Source organism: Lemur catta, chromosome 9, assembly GCF_020740605.2.
Source record: "Lemur catta isolate mLemCat1 chromosome 9, mLemCat1.pri, whole genome shotgun sequence".
NCBI lineage: Eukaryota > Metazoa > Chordata > Mammalia > Primates > Lemuridae > Lemur > Lemur catta.
Window position 1 is genome coordinate 41976437 of NC_059136.1, and position 18047 is coordinate 41994483.

Below are 18047 nucleotides of genomic sequence, written 5' to 3' on the forward strand. Positions count from 1 at the left end.
CTTTTCTTAGAGCCAGAATAGACTAGGCTGGAATCAGACTTTGCCACCTCCTGGCTGGGCCACTACGGCCAAGAAGCCCGCTTCTTCATTTGCAAAGCGGGATGACCAAGGGCCCACCTTACAGGGTTGGAACTGTGCGTGCAAAGTGCCTATCACAGGGCCGGCCACCGGCAGAAGATGAGACAATTTTGATGGCGAGGCAATGGGCGCACCGGCTGCAAACGGGGGCCGGCGGGGGTGGGGAGAGCGCAGCGGAAGGGGTGGGTGAGGGTGCCGTCGGGTCGCAGCTCTGCGTGGGGACCGCCCTCAGGAAGCCGCATTTCGCTCAGGCAGTCCGCACCCGGCTGGAGGCGGCCCGGCCGCTTTGGGATCTTCCCGGGGAGGCGCCCGCGGCGCGCCCCGCCCCGGAAACCCGCCCCGGCGGCGTCGGCGCGCTTTTGGAACAGCCGCCCTCTGTCTCGGGCGCGATCGCCGGTGCCCGCCGCTTGCCGAGCTGTGTGCTTGTGGGCCAAAGCCGCAGCTGCCCGGGCGCGACGCGACCCCCGACCGGCGCCGCGATGAGGAGGACCCGCGAGGAGGTGGACGCGACGCTGCAGGTCGCTAAACTGAACGCGGCCGAGCTGCTGCCCGCCGTGCACTGCCTGCGCTTCGGGCCCGGGGCCAGCGGCGCGGCCGCCGGCGACTTCTGCCTGCTGGAGCTGGAGCCCGCGCTGTGCCGGCGGCTGGAGGCCGGACGCAGGTGAGCGCGGGCCGCGGTCTGGTTTTCTCAGCGCGGAGACCCAGGATGAGGAAAAGGGGGCAAGGAGGCGCGACGATGTGGCTAGGGGCTCGCAGCAGGCTGGTGGCCTGATCCCCGGCACGCCGCCTTTCCCGGAGGGTGCTAGGCCCCCGCTAGCCCGCCAATCAGCTGGACCGATGGGATACACAGCACCGGCCCGGCTGACCTTGGGGACACGTGTCAGCGGACGCAACGCAGGAAATGGAAACTCCGTAAAGTTTGGAAGACAGTTGTGATTCCAGGGACTCACGCTTTGTCATTCTACCTTCAAATACAATAGTAATATCTCATATTTATAGAGTTTTTCTTGCCTTCCAGTTATATTTATTGTACTCAGACAATAGGTAGGACGTGTAGGGAATAAGTGTAAAGACGTATTATGGACTCAGTAATTGAATGAGACCTCCCCCCCCACCAAAACAGACTTGCTCGGGGTCACTCGGTAGGGATCTGAAGCTGTTTCTAGTTCTAGGTCAGCTACAAATTTGCTGCAAAGACCATTGCTTAAAAAACAGTTAAAAGTGAGGTAGTTCTTGAAGGCAATTTGGAGAAGTCTAGAGAATCGTTCTATCCCTCAACCTTGTGCAGTCCTAACTCCTGGAGTTGGAGGCCGCGGCCTGAATCTACTCTGCAACGTCGTTCCTTCAACACCTACATTTTATTAGGCAATATTTTTCTCTTATAGGTTCCTTTTAATTGAATCCTTTAGGCTGCCTTTCAATTTTCATGCTTTACCCAGCAGTGTTACAGTTAACTAGCCCGTCTTCAGATACTAGCCTCAAGGTATCTTTAAGGCAACTGAGTGAGAACTTCACTCACCTGTTTTCATCTCAGCTGAGTTTGTGGGGATTTGAGAGGAATTCAGGTGTGAAGACCTTCTCTTTTCCAGTTATAGTTAATCTAGGTGGCAGAAAACCAGAAGGACCTGAAAATGTGTTTTTAATTTGGGGAGGGGTGGTATAAGCAAAATATTTCAAAGCAGGGATAGTGCAATTAGAAATGTATGTAGGTTCATGGATCTATTAAACCTCATTAGCACCTGGAATCTAAAACACCTTTATTCTTTTCACTTAAATGAAGGCTTAGTTAAAAACAATCACACAGTCTTCTATTTCAGGTTTTTTATTATTTATTTAAAAGAAACGAATTGTGCACTGAAGGGTTAATGCTTTACTAGGAAAACTGCTAGAACCAACTCCCTTGTCATCTCTATCATCTTTGTCTTCAGTTTTTCCTCTTTCTGCTCACCTTCCATCTTTCTCCTCTTCCTTCTTCTTGCTTTTCTTCAGCTGTGATAAACTTCTTTGTCAGAGTCTTTAATTTATAAACATATCCTTTTCATATTTTTCATTCAGCCTTGCAGCCTTTTTTTCATAAGGTCCGAGTTTATTTGCAACATAGTTGATGGTTAGGCAGGATGTGCTCCTTTGATTGATAGGGGATACTCAGAACAACTCTTGGGTGGGTACCAGCAGCAGCAGCATGGCCATCTTTGGGGAGCTTATTAGAAATGCAGAATCCCATTCCAGATCTACTGAATCCCAATCTACTTTTTTAAACAGATTCCCTAAGATGTCTATGTTTAAATTTGGAAGTACCAGTTTAACACGTTTTAGAAAATCATGACATCTTGAGTGAAGTTTCCAGAAGCTTTGTCTTGTGCTTTTCCCAGCAGTTTGTGCACAGATGCCATGTGGTGACATTCGGCCTCGTGGCCTCTTTGGATCTGTCTTGCCCACGTTTAGTTACTCTTCTTTAGTGAGGCTCCAAGTGTTCATGTGGCTCTCATGTGGCCTGGTGCTTGCTCTGTGGAAGACATCAGTGTTCCTTCCACAGGGGCCAGACAGAGCATCGAGACTTAATTTTAAGTTCTGTAAAGTTCTGGAAGATTTTGGAACCGTTTATAATAAAGATGTCCACTGAGTCTCAATAAACCATATATTTTTTCCCCCATTTTCCTGCAGTCTTGTGATTCGTGGTGATAAAGATGAGCCAGCTGTGCTATGCAGTAAAGACAAAACATATGACTTGAAAATAGCAGACACTTCGAATATGTTGCTTTTCATTCCTGATTGTAAAACTCCAGACCAGCTGAAGAAGGAAGTGCACTGTGACATTATTCACACTGAGGTGCTGTTTTTTTGTCTCCCGATTTGTATGTGTGAGAATGACAACACATGAGCTAATCTTGCCTTTAGTTAAAACCTTTAGGTGTAAAATGTATAATCAAGGGAACTTGAGAAGTTTATTAATGAAATTTGAAATTTCTCAGCATTATTATCATTTCTGTTTGTTTGGAGTCTTGTGAACTTGTCTGTATTTTCCCATTTGGTTTTCAATCCCAGACAAATCGATCTTTTTCTCTCTAATGTGGAAAGTTTACTATTTGGTGACTCATTCTAAAAGTTCTATCTATTTTTAGTAAATTTTGCTGTGGATGTGTTTTGAAAGGAGACTCCCTCAAAGCATAATTAGTTTCTTTGGTAATATTTATGAGGTAGAGAAATGAAGAAATTTGAGTTTTTGAAGGAAGTGTGTTTCTTAGCTCTGAAGTTGGTTTAATTCATTAATATCTATAGCCAAGCATAACAAATTCTTAATTATTTTGGAGAATATTGATGGTAGTTACCAAGCAAAAGTCTCCATCCTGTCTAGGTTGTTACACATATAACAATCAAAGCACAGCCCTTAATATTTTTGGAATGACTTTTGGCCAACTATACCCTTAAAAATAGAATTGGAGAGGAAAGAAGGCAAAATGCTGGGAAGCTTCAGTGATTCATGTGATGTTACTAGAACAGAAGAACTTCCAGTAAATATTGTAGTTTGGTTTTTATGGGTTATAAGTCTTTCACTGTAAGTTATTAGAAATATTGGCAGTTCATCCTTTTGTAAAAGATAATGTTATTTTTCCATTACTTACCTGTTTTGTAGGTGTTTTTGTGAGGGCATAATAATAGCTGTGAAAGCCTTTAAGCTCTTGTTTGTTACGGGAATTCTGTGTACTGAGACTGGATAAAACTTAAAGATCCACTAACCAAGTCATAATCTGTGGTTGCACTTCATATGCCTAAAAGGGTTAGACAAGGAATACACTTGCAAAATAGGCTGGAGTTGACAAATGGTAGTGGATACCCAGGAGTGATAGGGAGTGGTCAGGTCTGTGGCAAATTGGAGAGCACCCAAGTAAGTGGATGGTCACTACTCATTTGTCTTGTGGGAAAGGAGGCCCAGCATTACTAGATCTTTTGAAAGTAAAGCTTAAAATTTAGATTTTTGGGATGAAATCTCTCATTTTTTTGATGTTGGCAATTAATTAATTGAAACTATGCCAACCTCCCTCCTAGTCCCCACCACACAAAAGCATATGCCAATATCTGTGCATTGGATATAGCCAGAAGAAGGCTGCCACTTTGAACTATGGATAAAATCAGTCTCTCTGATTTGGTCCTTAAGCTCTTCTTTTGAAGGCCCTAAGATTCAGCAGCATCTCCTTCAGGCTCTATACCTTATCTTGTCCATCAAGCCTTATCCTAGTTTGAGAGTTAGAAGCATCCCCTGTCCTTCCATTTTAGAGTTGGAAGGCACCCTGGAGATAATCCAGCTCAGTCTTTTTTTTTTTTCTTTCATGAAACACTTATTAGACACCTACTAAGTACTAGGCACTGGACAAGTCCTGGAGACAAAGAGAGGGATAATAGATATTCATCCATTCCCTATCCACTATCACCTGGATTTTGAGTTATAGGCCTCTTACTGTTTCACAAGTCCAACAATGGAACTAGCACTAGTTCTAAATAGTAGAAAGTTCTTACATTGAACTTTCTCTTTCCCTTCTGCTTCATTTTGACATCATGAGTGAGACAAACAAGGGTACCCCCTCTTCCTCTTAACATCCCATTATTGTTGGAAGACTATGATAATGCCTCTTCTTTATTTTCTGCTTTTCAGCCTAAGTATATTCATTTTTGTAATAGCTGTCTCCACCTGGTTTTCAGAATTGTCAGTACCCTGGTCATTTTTTTTCCTGGGCATACTCTAGTTTCCAGAGTACATTTGAGATGTGACACTCAATATTGATTCTTGACTATGCTGGCAGTGTCTTATTAATTGGGGTTTGAAAAGATGCTTCCTGAAGGTGCCCATCCATCTACTTGAGATGGCTAGTTGGATATTTTCCCGACAGAACACAGAATACCTTGGCTGCCTTTTCTTGGTACTTGTTGAGGGTGGATGGGTTAGCTGGAATTTTGTATGAAATTTTCTTTTAGAATGGCCTTTAAAATATTATGATATATTATCATTTCTAGATCTTTGGTTTTTCCAATAATTATTGGGAACTAAGAAGATGTAGACCTAAATTAAAGAAGCTAAAGAAACTTTTGATGGAAAATACCTATGAAGGACCTGACAGTCAAAAAGAGAAGGATTCCAATTGCTCAAAAGTAAGACTATTTTCACTTTTTTATTTGGAGTTAAAAAAAAACGCACTATAATTAGAGGCACTTAATGGTGACATGCTTACTTTCTAAAGTTTAGGTTGTGAAAATTTAAAACATATTCAAAAGCAGAGAGAATATTATAAGGACCCCCACATATTCATCATTCACTGGAACATTTATTAGCATTTTGTCAGTCTTGTTTCTTCTATCTCCCTTCTATCCTTCTACCTTTCTTTTTTTAGAGTATTTTAAAGCAAATCCTATATATCACGGTGCCATTTATATAGCTGGAAGCCTCTCATGTTCTTAACTTTGAAATAATAGTTTTTTTAGAGGTAAAGTTAATTTTTTATTTAATTAACAAATATATTTAGGTGCTCTTAAGAGGAGACATTATGAAAATGAAAAGTATTCTTACTCTAATGTCAAAATTGACTAATTCCTAGAAGTATGAAAAAATATTTATAAACCAAGTAAAAGAAAGTTTTTAAGTTTTTAATGTAATTTAAAATTGTCACTGGCATCCTGAAGACCATATTTGTATTAGAAGTTCTCTTTTTCTCCATTGAGTGCTTTCTTTCTTTTAAAATATTTTTTGGGTAAGAGCTTTATTGAAAATAATTCATAGACTAAACACAATTCACTTATTTTAAAGTGTGCAACTGAATGATTTTTAGTACATTCCCAGAGTTGTGCAGTCATTACCACTATCAAGTCTAGAACATTTTCATCACCCCAAAAAGAAACCCCATGTAGCCTTTAGCTGTCACCTTCTAATCCTACCTCCTTCTCTGCCCTCCCCTCCGCTCTCAGCCCTAGGCAACCACTAATCAACTTTCCTATCTCTGTAGATTTGCCTAGTCTGGATATTCCAGGCAAAGGAATCATATAACAGTCCTTTCCTGACTGGATTCTTTCAGTTGGTGTAGCCTTTTCAAGGTTCATCCATGTTGTAGCATATATCAGTATTTTATTCTTTTTAATTGCTGAATAACATCCCATTTTGTGGATATACCACATTTTATTCATTCATTAGTTGATAGACATTTGGGTAGTTTCTACTTTTTGGTTATTATGAACAATGCTGCTGTGATCATTCATATACAAGTTTTTGTGTGGACTTAGGTTTTCATTTCTCTTGGGTATATACCTAGGAGTGAAACTGATGGGTCATGTTGCAACTCTGTCTAACCTTTTGAGGAACTACCATACTGCTTCCCAGCATGGCCGCACCATTTTCTAGTCCCAACAGCGGTATATGAAGGTTCCAATTTCTCTACATCCTCAACAAAACTTCTTATGTGTCACAGTATCGCACTGTGGTTTTGATGTGCATTTCCCAGATACTAATGATGTTGAATATCTTTTGTTGTGCGTATTGACTTTTTATATTGTATCTTTGGAGAAATGCCTATTGAATTATCTTGCCTGATTTTTAATTGAGTTATTTGTCCTTTTATTATGGAGCTGTAGGAGAGTTCTTTATATAGTCTAGATACAAATCCCTTATCAGATACATGATTTGCAAATATTTTCTCCCATTTTGTGGGTTGCCTTCTCACTTTCTTGCTGTTTTTATTTTGGTAAAATATAACAAAATTTACCATTTTAGCCATTTTTAAGGATGCAGTTCAGTGTCATTAAGTACATTCACAGTGGTGTGCAATCATCAGCACTATCTACCTCTAGAAATTTTTCATCTTCCCAAACTGAAACTCTGTACCCATTAAACAATGGACTCCCCATTCCTTCCTCCCTCAAGCCCCTGGCAACCATCATTCTATTTTCTGTCTATGAATTTGACCACTCTAAATGCCTCTTGTAAGTGGAATCATAGAATATTTGTTCTTTTGTGTTGATGGTATTTTGAAGTACAAAAGTTTGTCATTTTGATACATCCAATTGATCTATTTTGTCTTTTGTTGGTTTTTTTAGTATAATACTTAAGAAGCTACTGCCAAATCCAATGTTGTGAAGATTTAACTCTGTTTTTTTCCTAAGACATCCATTGATTTTATGTAGTTATCATATATTAACAAAAGAAATTGAGCTTAGTACATAAATATTGCCTTAATCTGTTCTATGTATCCCCCAAACTTCAACAAGAATTCTAAATAATGTTATTCTTCAAAGGCCTTAAAATACCTTTTTTCTTGTTTCAGTATACAACTGAAGATTTGCTTGATCAAATTCAGGCAAGTGAGGAGGAAATAATGACCCAGTTACAAGTTCTAAATGCCTGTGAGATTGGAGGTAGCATTATTTACTGTTATTATTAATAATGATGGAATTGGCCATCCTGTAAGAAAGAATTTTTGGACATCTTCACCCTATTGCATTTAGTTTATATAATTGTCTTTTGGCTTCAAAGATGGTGACATTTTTCTTTATACCTGTGGGATAGAGACTGAGTGTGATCATCTTTACATGAAGGGGTCCATCTGTCACCAGTGACTTTAACCACTCCTTATATGCCTTTTTCTTTGAGTGAAGCAGCTGCACAACTTTTTAGAACTAACTGGAAGCACTGATCTCTTTGTTGTGCTTCCTTGAGACTCATTTTCTCTTAAACATCTAAAAAAGTTTTTAATTATGGATGCCTGCTACTAATTACTATGGTATATGGAGAACATAAATGTTAAAGTTTTTTTCTTTTTTTTTAAGGTAAACAAAACAATGTATTTTAATGCAGCCTTCTGTATTATTCACTTGTAGTATGGGAATGGATACCATTTTGGTAGGGGGATGCATAGATTACTTCTAGCTTTCTTCCTCAGTTTTATATCACACAATCTGTTCTTTAATATTGCCTTTACTTTTAAAAATAAGAACAGAAACAGTCTCCCTTGGAAATGGTGGATGTGCGCTTGAGTTCTTTCTCCAGGGATGGTGGTTATGCCATCCATTATAAATTGACATTTCATAATCCTTCTTGGGCATAGGGAAAGGTATCTGGATGCCTAGCCTTTATTTTTGCCTTCATCCACACTGTACCTCAGTCTATCATTTCTTGAGTAAGCTGGACTTCTTTATATGTATGGCAACACCTCTGCAAGATACCTGTGAAGAGAGAGTTATAACCATGGCAGTGCAGCACAGCGGAGATTACCATGTAGGATATTGAACCTACAACCTTCACCTCATTTGTGTGATATTCTAATGAAGTGGCTGTACCAGCTTTAGATTTCCTCATTTGCACTTAGTACAACAAAATTATTGTGAGATAACTCAATATCAAAGCACTTGAAAAAAGTATTAGTCATATGTAAAGTACTCTTTAAAAACTACTTGATCTCCCTCAGGACACAATTTTAAATGATTAGGGGAAAAACTTAAAAAGAAGCACTGTTTAAAGAAAGCTGAAAACTTTTTAGTGTCTCTTTTTTGCTGTGGGCAAGAGCATGCTCCTATTGGAAATTCTATTAGCTCATTCATTCACTTAACATGTTCTTTGGAAAATATAACTTTTGGAATTTGTAGGTTATTGGAGGATTCTTGAATTTGATTATGAGATGAAACTTCTGAATCATGTCACTCAGCTTGTGGATTCTGAATCATGGTCTTTTGGTAAAGTACCTTTGAATATATGCCTTCAGGAACTTGGGCCATTGGAGCCAGAGTAAGTATTTTAATTCCTTATCCATCCAGATTTCCTTAAGAAGAAGAAAATTCTTTTTCAGACTGGAACTATACCCAGGGCAAAGAGTACAACAATTATATTTTGATGTCTTAGAGAAATTTTTAAAATATACAACCAAAGAGGATTTAGGAATTTTGTTACTGGGGTGAATAACTATATATTACCTTTTTAATTTTTTTGTCATTTAAATATAAAGAAATAACTGGTATGTTTGATCTATTTTATAATAATAAGTGTGTGTTCACATAATTCATGTTAAAATGTTTAGCACAGGGCCTGGTACACATTAGCTTTCCAGTATATTTTAGTTGGTTCCTAACTTAAATAAAGTATTATTTGGCAACCCAAATCACTTAGTATTTCAAATCTCAAATTTATATCTTAGTTTCTAGTTAGCAATGGGGCTTAAAAATGTAGTGCATAAAAATGTTGATAACTTTTCAAATGAGCGTTTTAAATTTTTCAGGGAAATGATAGAACACTGTCTTAAATGTTATGGGAAGAAGTATATAGATGAAGGTAAGATTTGGAATGTATTCTAATGGGTATTTTAACTCTTATATGTTAAGATTGGTATAGTTTTCTGAAGTGTGTTGGTGTTAAAAATAGGAACTCTGGGAGGTCGTGGGAGGTGAGTTAAGGTGTATAATTCCTTCCAAGAAATTGAATTGAGGAAAAGGAAACATTAGTACTGTATTTAATTGCAAGAGGATAATATGAACCTTACTGGATACCTTTTCCTTAGGTGAAGTTTATTTTGAATTGAGTGCTGATAAAATATGCAGAGCAACAGCACAGATGCTACTTCAGAATGCTGTGAAATTCAATCTCGCCGAGTTTCAAGAAGTGTGGCAGCAGAGCGTGCCTGAAGGAATGATAACCAGGCTTGATCAGCTTAAGGTAATAGCAGTGGGCATTGCTACCTTAATTCAACAGGTGATTATTTACTAGGGGAAGTGATAGTTGTACTGGAGCCGAATTTGGAGCCAATTTATTTTCCTAGATACCCATTAGGTATCTGTGCACTCAATCCATCATAAAGTGCTTTAAGAAAAAAACCCAGTACTTTATCAAGGTATAATTTACATATCATAAAATTCACCTTTAAAAAAAGATTTTTAGTAAATTTACTAAGTTACTATCACCACAATCCAGTTTTAGAACACATCCATTATCTCAGTAAGATCCCTTGGGCCCATGTACATTTAATCCCTGTTCCCAACCAGTGTGTCTCATTTTGTTCCATTTCTCTCTATTTCCATCACCACGGCCTCTACAATAGCAATAGCATCCCTAAGCAGGCACCTTGCACTTTTAATTTTGTTCACCTCCAATCCATTCTCTATGGTGCTACTAGAAGGATCTTTTACAAATGCCAGTCAGGTTAGAAAAATGTCCTGCTTAAATGACTTTAATGGTTGCTGAGTGCACTTGGAATATAAAATTCCTATGTTGGCCTACAAGGCCCTTCAAGATCACCTTCCTAGCTTCATCTCTGGCTGCTTTCTCTCCTGCTCACTACATACCAGCTTCTTTCAGGTTTTCCAGGTAACCAAGCTCTCTCTCACCTTAAGGCTTCACGCAAGGCTTTTTGTTCTAGAATGATATTTTCCCTAATTTCACTTGGCCATCTACTCCTCTCTGAGTCACTTCATCAAGGGGACTTTTCTTCATTCTCTGCTGCAAGAAAAGGCCTCTGGTTTTACTCTTCTGTAGCATCCTGTACTTTCCTTTGTGCCCCTTCCCTCTTAGCTTCAGAAAAATGATTACGTGGTTCCACACTCTCCACTTTAATAGCATTTTGTTTGCTGTTGCTTGCCAATATATGGCATACTGCCTGGCATGTAGTGTACGCTCAATAAATGTTTGTTACGAGTGAAAGGATTACTTGTTATTTACTGAGTCCCTTTTATGTCTAGGTACCATGCTAGGTGCTGGGGAGAAAACGTCATACAAGGTGCCATTAAGATGCTCAGACCTAGCATGGGGATTGGGAAGGTGCTCAGTCCTAGCCTGGAGGGTACACATTACTTGTATAAATCTATTCTTACAATGCAGAGCAATCTCTGTAATGGAAAAGGCATGTGTGAGATGTTATGAGAGCAAAGAAAAGAAGCTTAGCCCTCAGACTGGTCAATCAGGGTCGATTTTCTGAAGGAATGGATGTTTTAGCTGCTGAGTTTAGAAGGATGAACTACTGCTCTCTAGGTGGAAGGAAGGGGAGAGTCAGGAATGCAGGAGAGCATGTTCAAGGGTGTGGAGGTATAAAAACTGGGGCATTGTTAACAGGGATGTTTGATTGGAGTGAAGATGCTGGGGAGTTAGTTAGGGACACTGGATTGGACTAGGGAATTTCAACTCTATCAGGAAAGCTCTTTGGGGCCATTCAGTGATGTCAGTTAAAAGAGCTACCTCATGAGGTACTCATCAGTTTTGCCTTTTATAAAGAATATTATGACAGTAAAGAGGAAGATGGATGGAAGTTTGGCTAGATTATGAAAAAGAACTGTGCAGGCTCTCAACACTTAAATACTCGTAACTCAGAGGGTATTGGCCAAAGAAAATAGGTAAGGGGGAATATATAGAGAAATCTTGAGGCTTTAACATCTATAGGCTTTAGTGACCACCTAGGTGTGGGGTTTGACTACTGGAATCTAGGGTGATGCCTAGATCTTCTATTTTCCTGGGATAGTGGGACTAGAGCAGGTTTGGGTAATAAAACATGAGTTCATGTACAGACTTGGATATAAAAGTCTGGGGCTCAAAAGAGAGATCTGAGCTGAAGATACAAATATTACAGTCATTAGCAAGTGGTTTAGGCCACAGGTTTAGATGAGGTGACCCAGGAGAGTGACAATAACCCAAGTAGAAGGGTCGGGATAGAGCCCTGGGGAGCTGCAACATAAAGTTAGGAAGAAAATAAGGAGACAATGGTGTCAGAGATGGAGAGAGATTTAAAGAAGAAGGAATAATCAACATTAACAAAGCAAACAGGATAGGATGAATCCAAGAAAGGAGCTTCTGGATTTGGCAATGAGAAGTCACTAGTGACCTTTAGAACCAGAGCTATCTTGATAAACTGGTGGTGGTAGAAGCCAGATTGCAGAAGGGAAAAGAAGTCACTGTTTAAAGGAGCTCTTTTGATGAAAAAGGCTATTGTGAATCTCTGGAGAGTTTGTGTAAGTTTTGTGTAGCTGACATTTTAAATACATTAGGCTAAGCTAAACATAAAGGTCAAAGAATGAGTCATATTTAAATATTAGATCATTAATTTAACTGCTCTTTTTCTTCTCATTTCTTCTTGTAGGGTTTAGCACTGGTGGATAGACACTCGAGACCAGAAATCATATTTTTGCTCAAAGTAGATGATTTACCTGAGGATAATCAGGAACGTTTTAATAGTCTATTCTCTCTAAGGGAGAAGTGGACAGAAGAAGATATTGCTCCATATATTCAGTAAGTAATTAATTTATTAAAAATGGATCTTAAGGGTTGTTCTTTTTCTAAAGAGTAGCATACAATTTTAGATTTATTACTAGAACGCAATTTTCTTGGGTAGTCCCTGAAGATACTGCTTCCTTCAAAACTCTCTCAGGCTGCCTTTTCTTCTTCACGATTACTGGTCCTGAAGGTAGAATATGCATTATCTTTGTTCCTTACTACTGCTTCTAAAACCACTTCTTTGCTCTCCTCCCTGTAAAGCTGTCCCCTTTAAGGGACAGAATATTTATCCCACTCCGACTCTAAGGCAAGCATCCCTCTCTGATTGCCACCTCCTGTCTTTCCTGCTGCCTTACTGTAACATTGGGGTAGAGGCCAGATTGCAGCAGAGCAGGTTAGCCCCGAAGTCGCTGCTTACAAGATCTCAAGTCCCCTAACACTTGAAATCCGCAGACACTACAGCTTCGTCACTGTCATACCTCTCGGGTCCTCTTTTCTCTTTACCAGCTTGGATTCTATGGTCATCCTCTCTCTTCCCGTTTATACTTTATTCCTTTGGCTGTCTCTCCCTCTTGTCATATCTCCCTGGCAAAAAACTAAAAAGATTAAACCCAATTTTCTGCATATTCTGTGCCTATATGGGGGCAGCTGAAATTTTCTGGGGAAAAATACACGATGAGGCTGCCAGTCTCACTTAAGAACCTGAGTAGTACTTAGCATGGCCCCTGACTGGGCACCATTTCCTCATGAGATGTCTCTATCCTTGGTGCTACCTTTATATCTTCTTTTTTCATGCCTGCAATACCCTCATGTTTCCTCTTCACCCTCCTCTTATGACCTTATTTCTTGAGAAAACAGAAGCAGCAAGGCAAGAATTACTTTCTTTCCCACTGCCATTATCTGCTAGCCTCCTCATGCATGTACCTACCTCCTTTGCAGTCCTTCCTATATAGTGCATGAACTGTCCCGGCTCCGAAGGCCAATCCTTCTACACTAGATCCATTCTCTCTGGCCTTCTTAAAGACTTGGATCCTCTGGTTATCCCTTTTCGCCTAGTGTTTTCAATGTCTCCCTCTCTTATGGATCATCCCTGTCAGCATACGATATTCTGTAATATTGCCCGTCTTGAAAAACAACAATAGCAAGCTACTGTACCCCATGCCCTCTGCCCTCCTTCACAAGAAAACTCCTTTTAAAAGTTTTGTATACTCACTGTCTGCTTCTTTGCCTCCCGTTCTTTACCCAATGATATCTCCTTACTCCAGTGACATCTGTCTTTCTACACTCAGTGGTCAACTGTCTGTCCTTGTTACTTGACCTCTTAGCACTACCTGACACAGCAGACCTCTTCCTCCTACTTGAAACATGCTGGTCTCCCCTTTTCCCCAAGCCAGCTCCTTTTGTGTCTCTTTTGCTGATGGCTCCCTGTTCTCCCCAGTCTTTAACTGTTGATGTGCTCCAGAACTCTATTTTTGGGTCATCTCTTCTGTTTATACTTTTCCTGTGGTGCTCTCATCCAGGCCTGGATATAAATTTAGTGACTTCCTAATTTTATCTTAATACTCGCCCTTTTCCCTGAGCTCCAGATTCCTATATCTAGTTGCCTCATTCACCTTTCCACTTGGATATCTAATAGGAATTTCAGACTTAACATATTCATAACAGAACTGTTGCTTGTCCCTTGCCCTTACCTGCCTTGTTCTTCATCTCAGTTAACAGCACCACCACCAATCCAGCTACTCAAGCAAAAGCCTGGGAATCATCCTTGTCCTTTCTTTCCCTCACCTTCTGGTTCAAACTATGAGCAAATTCTAATGTATTGTCTTATACTTGCCTCTGAATTGGTCTCCCTGCTTCTGTTTTTGTCCCCCTTCCCCTCCCCTTTTTATACTGCTTATTTCAGAAATTTTTAAATATTCAAAAGTGACAATATAATATAATGAACCCCCTATGTGTCTACCTTCCAGCTTCCCTAATCATCAACTCATTGCCTCCATTATTTAAGACTGAGATCACAATTTGTCTTTCCATTAATTAAAGCCCTCCTACTGTCTTTCCCATCGTATGTAGAATTAAATCACGCTTTCTTTCCATGTCCTTCAAGGCCCTATATGATCTAGCCCTTGCTCCCTTCTTCAGCTCAAGTTCTCCCACTTTTCTCTTCCCTCATTATCCCTTCCCCAGTCATATTCTTCTCTTGGAGGTACAAAAGATGAAGCTAAAGTTCAGGAAGAGTTGGTAACCTAGACAAGCTCGCACAGGTAGCCTAGTATCCAGGTTCTCAGATTCTAGGCCTCACTGAATCACAGTGCTTATATTTCTGATTTGGAGGCTGTGTGATATAATGGAAATAACATGGACTTTGAAGTCATACAGACTTGGTGGCAAAATTTGACTCTGTCATTTACTACCTGTTTGTGTGTCAGTTTCCTCATAACTATTATGGGGTTAAATAACACATTACCACTACTCTTATTGTGAAGGTTAAATGAGATAATAATGTAAAGTACCTAGTTCAATTAAGACTTAGAACCACTCCCCACCCTATCTGTCCCAAACACCCACACATAATGCTCGTTGGGAAGATGGATTCGGAGGAGAGAGAGAAAATAAGTATATAGTACTGTAAATATTGTTTTATGTTCCTTAAAATATTCATGCTACTCTTTTTTATTGTTCCCACAGAGATTTGTGTGGAGAGAAGCAAACCATAGGTGCATTACTCACTAAATATTCTCGTTCTTCGATGCAAAATGGTGTTAAAGTTTATAATTCAAGAAGACCCATTTCTTAAAAGAACCACAGTCGTTTCTTTGGGACTATACAAATTTGGGCTTTATAAAGTTGCTGGATATAAGAAAAGATCATCTTATGTATTTTTATTCCTGATTTTTATAAAAAAGTCTTTAAGGCATTTTTCTCTTCATCTTAAGCATTTTGAAACTACTATTCTTCCTATTTTTTAAATGTAAAAAGATATTTCTGTACCTTTCAAATTATATTTGTACTATGTAAACTGTATAAACAAGGACAAAAGAAAGTATTATTTACTATATTTAGTATATCTCTGAGGTCTACATGGTTTTATTTATAGGAAAACAATTTTGGTTTTTATATTTAAAATGCCATTTCTTTCATTAACATTTGATGTTCTACTCACTAATACGTTTAAAAGTGAGAGAACTAAATAGGAATAGTTTCATAGAAGAGAATTATTTATTCACTTAAATGCCATTTCTCAAGTGAGTTTCCCCACTTCCAACCTTCCATCAGAAGAGGAAGTCAGTAGGTACTATCAATTATTTATATTTATTTGATGTTTACATTGATGAAATTGGCCTTTTTTTTTTTTAAGACAGGGTCTTGCTCTGTCATCTAGGCTGCAGTGCAGTAGTGTGATCATAGTTCACTGCTCCTTGAACTCACAGGTTCAAACAATCCTCCTTCCTCAGCCTCCTGAATAGCTAGGACTACAGGCACACACCACAACAATCGGCTAATTTTTATTTTTGTAGAGATAGGGTCTTGCTATGTTGCCCAGGCTGGTCTCGAACTCCTGGCCTCTAGCTATCCTCCCACCTTGGCTTCCTAAGCTTTCTGGGATTATAGGCTTGAACCACTGTGCCAGGTAGAAATTGGCTTGATAATTACTCCTCTGTTTGCCTAGCTGGTATAGGCGTGTACTTTGGGGAAAAAAATGGGTTTGATTCTCAATCCCATGTGAAGAATACTAATAGAACAGTTTAATAATCTTATTATAAAGAATACTGGCACAGGTATTACTAGAAAACTTAATTTCTAGTTGGTTTGGAATGCTTGATAAAGTTCCTTTGTAGCTTTATTTTCCTAATTTGTTTTGGTTTAGATCTAAGTTCAAATTAATTTTCATTTAGCTAATTAATCTGTCACCAGGACAACTGGAGGGGGTAGGGCCAAGATTAAATCTGGTTCAAGATTTAAAAAGTGTTAGTGGATAATCCATAATTAATTAACCAAGATTTAACTGTTACTGAAGTTCACAAGTTTTATTTTTATGCACATGAAATGCAAACGATGGCTTCAAAATGTCTTTTTAAATAAATTTTTCTGCATTTATGTGGATTATGTGTGAGAGAGAGATGTATATGAGATATATAGATATATATTTTTTAAAAATAAATACTGAGGCAGCAGTGTCTAGTGATGACTCCGGAATTCTGGAGTTTGACATTTAGACTACCTGGGGTCTAAATACATAGTTTACAGCTTAATCACTGGGGCCCAGTGAGTTTATGCTGCCTCTTCACACACAGCAAGCCCGAGCAACACGCCTCGTTTTAGTTTTGGGAGACTCTCCTGTTAATAGCACCACGCACAGTGCCTTAGTTTATACCTGGCCCTTCGCAAACTCGTCTCCCCTCACCCACTAAATATTTTCTCCACTTTCCAGAATTTTAACAGTTCTCACCCATCTTGTCCACACGCAGACAAATGCAAACACCCTAATACAATCGCTCAAGCCCCGCCCACTGACACAAGACTTCCTGGTTCCGCCTGGTCCGCTGTTCCACTTCCGCTGACGTCGGCGGCCAAAGGCCACAGGCAAGATGTCGGCCGACGCTAACTTCGAGCGGTTGCGGAGCGCAGCATCTGTGTGACAGAAGCTCGGTGGAGGCGGTTTATAGCAGCCAGGAAGAGGAAGCGAATTTGAGGCTGCAGCGATCCGGCGGGGCCGGGTCTGGGCCCCCAGGGCACACCAGCCGTGGGGCGGGACTGCTTGGGACCGTGCGGGAGCAGGGAGTGTGAGGTGCCCGAGACGAGTAATGCCCCGCATCTCCCCAGGAAGCCTGGAAGCCAGGCTCCGCGGGACCGCTTCATGCCGCCGACTGGTTTAGAGCCCGCCAGAATGAACAGGAAAAAAGGAGACAAGGGCTTTGAAAGCCCAAGGCCATATAAATTATAAGTATTTTTTTCATCTCCCTTCTTTCTTTTTGGTTTTGTTGCCATTAATTATATTTTGTGAGTACTTGAAACTGACTTGCTGAGGCTGGGAAACCTAGTGGGAAGCTAGAATTCATTCACTGTGATCGAAATGGTGTTTGTGGGGTGAAAATGTTTTGAATGACAATGTTACTCAGCAGATTTAATTCGCCTTGAAAGTTAATAACCCTTTTTTTAAAGTACTAAATTGTATTTCTGTCAAAAGAAATCTATTTTCTTGGCTGTTGCTAGATTTAAAACAAACAAGTTATCCCAACTTGTAGGGTTTGTTTTAAAATGAAAGATTGATGTGCTTTTGAGCTACTTAGAACATAGCCCTTGTTTATATCTGGATAGGATTATGCTTTCATTTAATAATAGAAATTATTTTTCTTTATGTTTTTTAATATACAACCCATCAGGTCGTCTGCATAAACAACATAAACTTCCAGAGAAAATCTGTTGTGGTAAGTTTATTCTCAATAATTATAATCAATAATAAGTTCACCTTCACAGTATTTGCAAACTTTATACTGTTCCAGATAATTGTGTTTCAAAAATAAGAAATAGAATTATTAGAAGTAAGAATTAGAATTAAGGTCTATATAATTGCAAGTTCTATGGTCCTTCTATACCTGTTTGCCTTCTCAATTCTCCTTTTCCTTGTTTTCAATTTCCTGATTAAAGTTTTATTACTTTTAATCTGTTGTGGAATGTGAAAGCCTGCATAACCGAGCATTTTAGAATTGTGCATAAAACAAGAATAAGCTCATAGTGAGATTTTTCC

General features: G+C 39.4%; 2 protein-coding genes across 3 annotated transcripts in view; both read left to right on the forward strand.

Moving 5' to 3' along the window:
* The first annotated feature begins 462 nt into the window (after positions 1-462).
* DSCC1 (DNA replication and sister chromatid cohesion 1) lies at positions 463-15358 on the forward strand. Its single transcript, XM_045561007.1, has 9 exons — positions 463-739; positions 2743-2908; positions 5089-5223; positions 7383-7473; positions 8701-8839; positions 9327-9379; positions 9606-9760; positions 12168-12316; positions 14987-15358. The coding sequence occupies exons 1-9, from the start codon at positions 558-560 to the stop codon at positions 15093-15095; spliced, it is 1179 nt and encodes a 392-aa protein (XP_045416963.1). The 5' UTR covers positions 463-557; the 3' UTR covers positions 15096-15358.
* Positions 15359-16836: 1478 nt separating this feature from the next.
* Positions 16837-18047, forward strand: part of TAF2 (TATA-box binding protein associated factor 2) — a 73593-nt gene continuing 72382 nt past the window's right edge. The window contains exons 1-2 of one of the 2 annotated variants that reach the window (XM_045560492.1): positions 16837-17239; positions 17673-17727. In XM_045560492.1, the coding sequence (XP_045416448.1) occupies positions 17157-17239; positions 17673-17727 (138 nt within the window). In that variant the 5' untranslated portion in view covers positions 16837-17156. The remainder of the gene's footprint in view (positions 17240-17672; positions 17728-18047) is intronic. The other variant, XM_045560491.1, reaches the window with a different exon arrangement.

Coding starts and splice junctions, on each gene's coding strand:
- DSCC1 (XM_045561007.1), top strand. CDS start 558: ATGAGGAGGACCCGCGAGGAGGTGGACGCGACGCTGCAGGTCGCTAAA. Junction 740..2,742: donor CGGCTGGAGGCCGGACGCAG/GTGAGCGCGGGC, acceptor ATTTTCCTGCAG/TCTTGTGATTCGTGGTGATA. Junction 7,474..8,700: donor AAATGCCTGTGAGATTGGAG/GTAGCATTATTT, acceptor TGGAATTTGTAG/GTTATTGGAGGATTCTTGAA.